General features: G+C 56.1%; 1 protein-coding gene across 5 annotated transcripts in view; it reads left to right on the top strand.

Moving 5' to 3' along the window:
* Positions 1 to 257: 257 nt before the first annotated feature.
* COLEC11 (collectin subfamily member 11) overlaps positions 258 to 9618 on the top strand; it is a 31832-nt gene continuing 22471 nt past the window's right edge. The window contains exons 1-2 of one of the 5 annotated variants that reach the window (XM_036873271.1): positions 258 to 361; positions 4529 to 4671. In XM_036873271.1, the coding sequence (XP_036729166.1) occupies positions 4554 to 4671 (118 nt within the window). In that variant the 5' untranslated portion in view covers positions 258 to 361; positions 4529 to 4553. Of the gene's footprint in view, positions 362 to 2285; positions 2446 to 3018; positions 3174 to 3882; positions 4035 to 4528; positions 4672 to 9618 lie in introns of those variants that run through there. The other 4 variants (XM_036873270.1, XM_036873268.1, XM_036873269.1 and 1 more) reach the window with 4 other exon arrangements.

Here is a 9618-nt window from a genome sequence, read left to right as displayed (position 1 = left end):
ATACCAGGTGATAATTGTTGCTCTTCTTTCTACTTTCCTAAATTTCCACAATACACATGCTTATTTTTTCAAAAAATGAAAGAGAGGAACAGAAAAGGTGGATAAAAAGGGACAGACTGGGGAGTTTGGAGTGAAGAGTTGGGGGGGGGCGTCTCCAGGAGGGGCCCCGAGACCCCGACATCTCACGTGTTTCCAAGTTCCCACACTCCCTTCTCCGCCTGATGCATTTCAAACAGGAAGCTGTTTGCAGATAATACCGCAGCCCCAGCCTGCTTTGCCGGGCAGTCTGACAGCCAGGCCGCTTGCCCGACGTGTGGGACCGCGGCCCGTAAACAGCAGCCTGGCCTGGCGCGCGCCTCAGGTAGGGACGCTCCGCTGGCCACTCTGCAGCCTTGGGAGCGGGACGGGGGTGGGGAACCCGCGGGAGATGCTCAGGCGGGAAGGCGAGGCGCCCGGCGGGGCACAGGTGGGAACTGGGTGCAGGGCCGAGGGATTTGCTCTCAGAGCGGGCGTGTCGCAGGGGTCAGGCCAGAATTCTGAGGCTTGATTGATTCGGAAGCTCACGGTGGAAACTTCCTGGAGCCGAGCGCCGAGCACCAGAGCTACCAGTTACTAGGAGATTATCAGGTTTCCATAGATTCAAAGGGGTGATGCAGTTTTTCCTGCATCCCGGCCGGGGTACCAGCGGCCGCAGAACCCCCGTCCCAGCCCCTGGCACACACACCTTCCTGAGAAGCCAGCTCAGGCCCCTGGGGCCTGGTGGACCCCCCCAGCGGGGGCGACGGGGCGACCAGCTCCCCTCTGCTCAGTGACCAGCCTCTCTGTTTTGGGCTCAGTGGTGGGAGTCCCAGATGTGGGGTGAAAGGCGGGGCTGGAGAAGGCAACTTTCAAGGGCACGTAGGGTCACCCTGTACGGGGTGGGGTCATCATGCCTCCAAAATTGGATTCCACAGTGTCCCAGGGGCCCTCCTGCCTTGACCCTGGCTGTCCGGCGGAAGTTAGGCAGTGGTTCTGAAGTTAGGAGGTAAAGTTTGGAAGCCACTGAGTGTGCATAACTGGATTTTCGGTTTGGTGGGAAGCACGTTGCCCAGGTAGCAAGCAGAGCAGCGCCCCAAACGTTCACAGCTGTTCAGTTCTATTTACGAATTTGAAAAATCTATATGCCAAATAAAAGAACGGACATGATTTGCATAAGGCTAGGGGGAGGTAATAGGGAAAAGGCCTCTTCTTGCTTCATGGTCTTAGTAAAAAGATAGGAAAAATGTGTGCCCTTGGGGTGAAACTCTGTCAGTGCCATAGTCGCTGGGAAGGCCCAGTGTCACTGGAGGGATGGGAGTGGGGTGTCTGCCTGCCAGTGAGACCTGTGACGCTTCTGGGGACGTGCTTCTCTGCAGGCATTCACGGTGCCCAGAAGACGGCAGGCCCTGCTGTAGACATTTAATGGAAATGTATAATTGCACGTTTGGCCTATTAAGCTGCACTTTTTTCCCTGTCTATTTCATTCTTTTATCGTGTTTCTACCAAGAATTCCAAATTGAATTTCCTTTCTTCTCGGCCAAGCTGGCCTCCTTCACGGAGGGGCGGGCCCCAGCTGGGAGATAAGGATGTTTTTCTTGAAGAGACCCAGGAGGAGCTGCAGCCTCCCCGTTTATAAAACAAAATTCCTCTTCTAAGAGGGCAGGAAAGAGCCCGAAGTCTGGGAAAGAGGCTCCCACCCAGGGCCCGCCCGCACTGATTCCTGCTGGCAGGACCCGCGGTGGGCCCAGACACGTGAGTGGTCTGAGGGCCAGTGGGCCAGTGGGGGGGCGGCCCCGGCTTCCCTGCACTCTGGGCCCTCTGCCCCTCGCTCCCCTTTCTTGGGAGGTGGCATCTGATCTTCTCGAGGCCGCTCCTGAGGCTTCTGCAGTGTGAGAGCAGTGAGTCTTGCTGAACAAGGTGGCCGTCTTCTGACCCAGTTGTCTCTAGCTCGAGAGGAAATTCCCATGTCAGTTCCCAAGCCATTTAAAACAATCTAAACACAGCTGGCCTCCCACACATACCAAGAGGCAAGTATCCATTGGCCTGAGCACAAAAGTCAGGGGAGCAAGTGTTTATCGTGGCTTTTTAAAAATTGCCAGGTAGTTGACATGTAACGTTCTATTATCATCGCCTTCAAGAAGCACCTCCTTGAAAGAAGCAAACGACTTGCTGCTAAAGCAGCTACGCTCATTATGGTTAAGAACACAATGTGATCATCCGGGCTGGCTGCAAGCTTGGCGGTGCTGCTTTGTTCAAAAACCATTAGCAATTCCAGGCCACAATCCCATTACGCGGCCCTCTACGTGGGTCCGCACAGGTCGCGTGTCCGAGGAGCTGGCCCGGGGGGAACACCGTGTGGACCTTGGGCATGATTCACACCATGGGAACATGGAGAACCCTCATCAGGAGAAGAGCATCACATTCTGTGTGAGTTGCAGCTGGGAACCTCTGCGCGTTCATTCATTCGTTTGCCCACCCTTCCGTTCACTCGCTCAGCTTAGCGCCTGCAAACCCCAGGCCTGAGTGCTGCAAGCTCTTCCAGTTACGGCTGCAGGTGCTCACGGCGGCCGACGTCCAGGACGGGCAGCTCGCTCGGGGATCAAGGCTCAGCTGGCAAAGGAGACGGAGAGAGCCAACTCAGCCGGGGCCCGGGCTGTGGGCACGTCCTCGTCGCCCTTCCCCGTGGTTCCAACACCTGTGTGAGCGCAGGGAGCGGGCAGGGGTGACAGGCGGCCCCGCGCGAAGGGCCCCAGCCTCTCACTGCCTTCTATTCGTTGTCTTTAAAACCAGGGACCATATACGTCACCAGGTGGTCCGGGGACTAAACAGGACATGTGTGTCCACGTTTGGTGCGCAGTAAACATTAGCTCCTTTTCTCTCCACCAAACATGAATATTAGAAAATTAAATAAAATAAAAGCCCGCTACTGCTGTGACCGAGGGGGGAGGATGGGCCCTTACTTCGATTCGGGGAAGCTGGGGAGAGAGAGGAGTGGTGCTGACAGGACAGCGTTAGGAAGTCCCAGGTGCCAGCCCGTCGTCACCACTTCCCGGCTGTCACTGAGGTCTCTGCCTCTGGCCTCCTGGCCTGTGAGGCGGGAATGATGTGCCCGTCCCTGTGCAGCGTTACTTGAGCGCCATGTTGTTCCCGATCTGGTGAGCGGTCCTCCCCCTGCCTTGTCCCTACAGGGTCAGGCCTGTGACCGCACGTGGGGAGCCGGGGCCTCACTGCAGGACGGCACAGATGACTGTCACCTCTGTCCCCTTCGTGGAAGATCTGGCTAAAGCACAGGCTCTTCACGGGGGGCACAGGACGCTCTCGCTCAGGAGCTCTGCTTCCAGCCCTTCATTTGTCTGGAAGCCAGGGCCGGCTGTGGGGCTCCCTCCCAGGGGGTGGTGGCCAGGATGTCAAAAGCTGCTGGGCAGTGGGGCCGGCCCGGTGCTGAGCTGCGTGCACCGCTGCCGGTTCTTCCTCACGGTGACCCCAGGGGGCTTGCCTCGCTGTAAGGGGAGGGGACAAGCTGACGGGAGATGCGGTCTAGCCAGGGCACTGGTCTGGGTGAGGGGAGGGGACAAGCTGACGGGAGATGCGGTCTAGCCAGGGCACTGGTCCGGGTGCAGCCAGACGCAGCTGCCCCCCAGCACTGTGGCATCCGGACACCAAGGTCCCGTGGGGCAGACCTCAACGTCTGCATGCTTCCTCACTGGCCCATGGAGGGGGACCGGCACAGGGACACGGGGGGCCAGCTGTGTCCTTCCAACCTCTGTCCCTGTCCCACACCCTTTGGTGACGGGGGCTTCCTCATTGACGTAAGGAGATAATCAATAAGCTACAGATGTGTGCGGCAGCATAAGGTGGATGAATCCTGAAGTGTGATGTTGAGTAAAGTAGGTAAGACGACACACAGTGTGACCCAGTATCTCGTAAAACTCAGACCCCGGCACACTAGACACCGCGTTGTCTAAGAATCTGTCCACGGCTGTGCACTGAGGCTGTTCTGGAAACATCAGGAGAAGGTGGGCTCGCGGGTGAGGAGAGTGGCTCCTCTGAGGGGAGGCCGGGGGCGGGATGGGCACCAGGGACTCAGGTCAGGGGGCCGGACGTGTGAAGTGGACGCTCACCAATGTTTGTTCTATGGCTGAGCATCAGAGTTTTCACGTAACGGTAAGCACGCCTCTGTGTGTATCAAGTATCAGTTATAAGGAATCAGAAGAAGCATCTGGAGTAACACATCCAGAGTGGCGACTGTTGTCACTGCTGGGCAAAGGGGATGTCGTGGTGGAGGTTTAAGTCGGCACCCGAGAGAGAGAGAGACAGACAGACAGAGAGGGAGACAGACAGAGCGACAGGGAGAGAAAGAGGCACCAAAGCCCTGAGAGCCGCTCCGGGACAGCTGCCACCGCGGCCCCGAGCGGGGCGGGTGTGGTGGCCGGCGCGGCCTGCACACTGTCACTCGCTGTCCCGGTTCCCGGAACTCCCGTCACTGTTTACTGCTTCTCCCTCCCTTCAGGAGTCAGCGTGCCGCGGGGCTCACCATGAAGCGGGCTCTGGCTCTGATCGGCCTGGCCTTCCTGTCGGTGCTCCGGGCTGGGGGCGCTCAGCAGACGGTGGACGACACCTGCTCCGTGCAGATTCTCGTCCCCGGACTCAAAGGTAACTTACGCCGCCGGGCCTCCCGGAGGTCAGGGCCTCCCGGAGGTCAGGGCCTCCCGGGCAGCGGCGGCTGACGCAGCGCTCATCCCGCGTCCCCGGGCCGGCTCGGGGCCCGGCCGCGGGCAAATCTGCCCCGTCGATGGCCCTGGTCTCCCCTTCTGTAAAGTCCAGGGTCAGACTGTACGTGGCGTCCACACTGTGTTCAGGCGAGGGATTCTGTAATTCTGAAACCAGACGTTCGTGTGCAGCTCGGTCCTCTCCGCAGGGACCCTGTGAGGCGTCCGAGGTGTGTCCCAGGCACTGCGCACGTCACCTCCGGCGCCCCTCAGGGTGAGATGCTCTCATTGTGCAGATGAGGCCCGTCCAGGCTCAGGGAAACTTAGCAGTTTGTCTAAGTGGGTTTTGTAGCTCTGAAGCCTGGGCTCCCGTTACGGTTCCTGAGAGCTCTTTATTCCTTCTTCGAAAAACCAAAAAACTTCTCCTGCGCTTTGTCTGTAATTCGCCTCCAGGGGGAGCTGCCTCTGCAGACCAGGGATGAGTGGGCACCAGCACAGGGGGAGGATCTTCACTCAGAAAGTCACCGGGTTCTACCGAGCACGGGCAGGAGATCCCAAACCTTGCGGCTCCCAAGCAGGACCAGCTCCGTAATTCGAGGGGCCCAACGCAGATGAAAATGTGGGGTCTCTTGTTTAAAAGAAAGAATTTCAAGACGGGGACTGGGTGCCTCCACCACGTGGGGCGAGCTTGCCCCTTGGGCCTCGTGCTCCCGAGAGCAGCGGGCAGGGTCCCGCATCCCCAGATTCCACTCTGCCCCTCCTGCCCCTCCAGGGCCGCGTGTGCTCTTAGAAATGAAGGTACACGGCCGTTTGTTTTCTGCTCCTAAAATTACTCGGGGCCTCTGAAGCACACAGCTCCTGACTCTGGAGCGAATCTCTGATGACCTGGGAAACATACACCAGGAGGAGGCCCTAAAGAATGTTTTAAACATATATTTATTGTTATAGAAACAGTCAGTAATTTTATTTATTTATTTATTTATTTATTTATTTATCATTGTTACTTTTTTGGCTGCACCGCAGCTTGTGGGATCTTAGTTCCCTGACCAGGGATTGAACCCGGGCCCCCTGCATTGGGAGTGTGGAATCTTAACCACTGGACCGCCAGGGAAGTCCCAGAGTCAGCAACTTTAAACAGTCTCTTCCTAATCCCATTAAAAATACACAAATACACAGAAATAGGAAAAAATCTAGACGGAGATACACTGGCACGCTAGCAGCAGTGCTTCTCTCTGAGCACGGAGTTGTGGGTGTCTGGGAAAGCTCGGTCCAGATAGTCTACTGTTTAGCCACATTCACAATTTAAGTATAAAACCGGGACACTATCAAGATTCAGATGTCTCTGGGTTTTCAAGCACATCTTGAGGGTACTCTGAGACAGATGCTCTCTGAAATCTGCGTTGGTGACCATTTCTGCTGCATCCAGATTAAGGGCGTTCCGACCCGCGTGCTCGGCGGGTCCCCTGCAGTGCTTCCTTCTCCGAGGGCGGCCCGCTCCAGGGACACCTCACCTCCTCTAAGCAGTGATTTCTCACCGCCCGACACCATGCTGTGGTCGGTGATGAGCCACTGTATTGCCAGGTGGGGGCATGGTCCCCAGAGAGCCGACCTGCTGTCGCCCTCCTGCTCCTCCCCCGTACGCAGACGGAGTGTCTGCGGTGAGCAGACACGATGTGGGCCCTTCAGCGGAGGGGTCTGCCGGGGAATCCGCGGGGGCCCTGCTCTCCAAGGCTCATCTTCTGGCAGGTGGTCATACAGGCTCCCAGGTGGTGCTGAAGCTGTGTGGGATGTTCGGGGCCGTGGGCAACATGCAGACCACGTGCTACCCACAGCGTGTGTTCTGGATCCAGCATTTCAGTGGCAGCGTCGTTTCACACGTCCGGTTTCACGCTAGTCTGTCAACACCAAAGCAGCGATTTTAGTGGAGAAACTCAGTATATTTATGAAAGCCCCTAGAAACTGGATATCTTGTTCTTTTTTAAATTTCCAGCTTTGTTGGGGGTGTAACTGACAAATAGAAGCTCTGTCTAGTCACGGTGTACATCGTGATGCTCGAATAGGCAGGTACCTTGTGAACTGGTTGCAGTCACGTTGACGACCACACCCACCTCACCTAGTTACCCTCTGTGCGTGTCTTGTTCTGACGCAGAAACGTGGGTCAGCGAGAGTTCCTTCTTTGTGACGAGAGGGTGCTGACCCGAAACAGAGGAGGGGTTTCACTGTTCTGGTTTTTACGTTGGGCAGCAGGGGCAAGAGTGGAGGAGAGAAATCTACGGCAGCAAAGCAAGTTTGGGGCTTCTAAGCAGCGAAAGTTCAGGTCCACGTAGATGTGCGTCCCCTGCAAAGTGGAGGTTGGCATCACGGCAGAGTCCTTCCCTGGATCCGGGGCTCGTGCAGCGTGGGGCAGCGGCGGGCCGGCCGCCCTCTGCCCAGCGCCTGGTCCCGCTCAGCTCCTCTTCAGGTCAAGCTCCGACCTTGAGGACATTCTGTGCTGCTCACAGGGCACAGAGAGCAGGATGCCCCCGGGGGCAGAGGGAGAGGGCACAGTGCAGAAACGGGGGGCTGCTCCGTCCCAGGCTCTTCCGTGTCCGCTCGGTCAGGGCCTCGGGGGACTTAGGACTTTGCAGCGCTCGATGGGTGGAGCTCCAGCGTCACCCCAGCCCCAGGGCACAGGGGCGGGCGTGCTGCCTCCTGCCTCCTCCGAGTGCCTTGCCAACCACTAAGCGTGCTGGCCACACAGGGGGCCAGGCAGGGGATGCGGGCTTCGCAGGCCACACTCGCCCGGGTGCGCCCGAGCGCCGGGGCAGCCTGTGAAAGGTCTGATTACAGCACACGTGCCAGGGCCTGCCTTGGTCAGTGGAGACAAACACAGGCCCCGCCCTTAAGATGAAAGAGGCAGGTGAGCGGTCTCCATTTGTTCATCAGACACGTCAGGGTTACAGGCCCCACCAGGCCAGGCTCAGCCTGCGAGGGAGGAGCCAGTGCCCGTTTCCTTAGAGACGGAGCCTGGAGGTGGCAGGCGGCCTGTGGGGACACGGCGCCCGGGCTGCTTCCGGCCCCTCCTGGTGCTTCCTCCTCCGAATCCACACTGGGCTTCAGAATCCTTCTCAACATGACTCCAGGCAGCCTTCTCCTTGAGAAGAAAGTCATCTGCTGTCACAGACCTAAAAGTAACACGTTGTCTTTGTATTTGGAGAGAGTAACAACTCATTTTGATGGAAGAACAGTCTTTCCTTTATGGCTGGAAAAATGGGTTGTAGGTAGGAAAACATTGGTGTGTACTAGCAAGTCTGCTGCTCAGAGATTTTTAAAGGGCATCGTTATTCTTATAGGTTTTATCAAATTAATTGAGAGAAGGTTGATAAAGCCAATAGTGTGACTAACACACGCACTTGGGGATTTCACGCTTCTGAAATGCTGCTCTGGGCCCGTTCCCTCCTCAGCTCTGGTCTCCCTGCCTCTTTCCCGTCCTGACTGCTTTCTCTTCCAGAGGAGGGTCCAGCAGGGGACGTGGCCTGCTTGTTCTCTGATTAGGGTTTTGCTGCCCGGAGCTGGAGAGCTGGCTTGTCGCCTGTCTCTGGCCTGGCTCTTCATCGTAAAGTGGATGTGATCCCTGCCTCACGGGGCAGGCCGGGGGGGGAGGTTAAATTATGGAACTAAGCGAATGGCCGTGTGTGAACCCTAAGAGTTTATCTTAATCTATGGAAGAAGCTGGTGCTTGGTGTTAATTTTCCACGATTACTGACAGAGCCCCTGTGCGGTGCAGGGCTCTCCCGGCTGCTCCAGGAGACGCAGGCGGGCACGATGTGGACCCTCCGTCCGCTGGGGGCAATGGGACATGGGCACTGATCATGCTCGCCTCTGGCCTGGACCCTGGAAACATGATTCTCACTGTCCTCCCCTGACGCAGGCATGGGGCCACGGTAGTTTCCTCCCTAAAGCCTGGCGGGGGCGTCCGGTGGGCTGTCCGTGCGAGGTCTGAGCGCTGTCTGCGCCCGGCCCTCCCGGCTTGTTCCACCTCACCTGTGCAGGTGTCCCTTTGTCTCCTCAATCTCTGCCTGGCTGCATCTTCCTGGTTCAGCAGGTCTCCGTTAAAAGCCACTTCATCAGAGAGGCCTCTTGTGATCTCAGTCTAAATTACAGCCCTTTTGTTGAAGTTATTGCTTCATTTTATTCTCGTACCCTGTGTTGCTAATGACAATTCTATGTCAATCTAATTCTCATTCACATGCGTGCAGTCTTTAGAAATTCCTTTTCCTCGTGGCGCTTATAGAATTTTCTCTTTATTCTTGATGTTCTGTGTGTCACTCTGACACATCTGAGTTATTTTCCCTCATTTTTTTCCTGCTGGCGCTCTGTGGGCACTTGCATTGTGCTCTTTGGTGATTTTCCTTAGTGCCGGGAAATCATAGCTATTAAATCTTCACGGCTATTAAGTCTTCAAATGTCTATTCTCCTTTTCTGGAATTCCTGTATGATGGATATTGGGATTTGTGGGGTTTTTTCTTAAACGCTCAACTTGATAACTTCAAAACCGAAACAAAACTTTCCATCTCCTTCTCTCTCAGTGTTGCCTTGTAGACAAGTTCTTCATCCTAATTATTTGTCTCATGAATTAGCTTTTATCATTGGCCATTCTGTTACTCAGCCTGCCTATAGAGTAACTTGTTTCAAAAATGTATTTCATGCACGAGATTCCCTAGTTGGTCCTCTTTCATTGCCCCTTGCTCTTGTTCATAGGTGCCTGTTCTCTCTCGTCTTTATGAGGATATTCAGTGTCTTTCACAGTCAGATTCTGGCTGCCCCGTTGAGTCCTGTTTCCTAGGTTGTTATTTCTTTTTTCACTATGTTGGTGCCCCTCCAATGTCTGCTGATTCTTGATGGTGAGATC

The sequence above is a fragment of the Balaenoptera musculus genome, chromosome 13 (genome assembly GCF_009873245.2).
Source record: "Balaenoptera musculus isolate JJ_BM4_2016_0621 chromosome 13, mBalMus1.pri.v3, whole genome shotgun sequence".
NCBI classification, from domain to species: Eukaryota; Metazoa; Chordata; class Mammalia; order Artiodactyla; family Balaenopteridae; genus Balaenoptera; species Balaenoptera musculus.
Note: the sequence above shows the minus strand (reverse complement) of the source record. Positions and strands in the feature narration are given on the sequence as shown.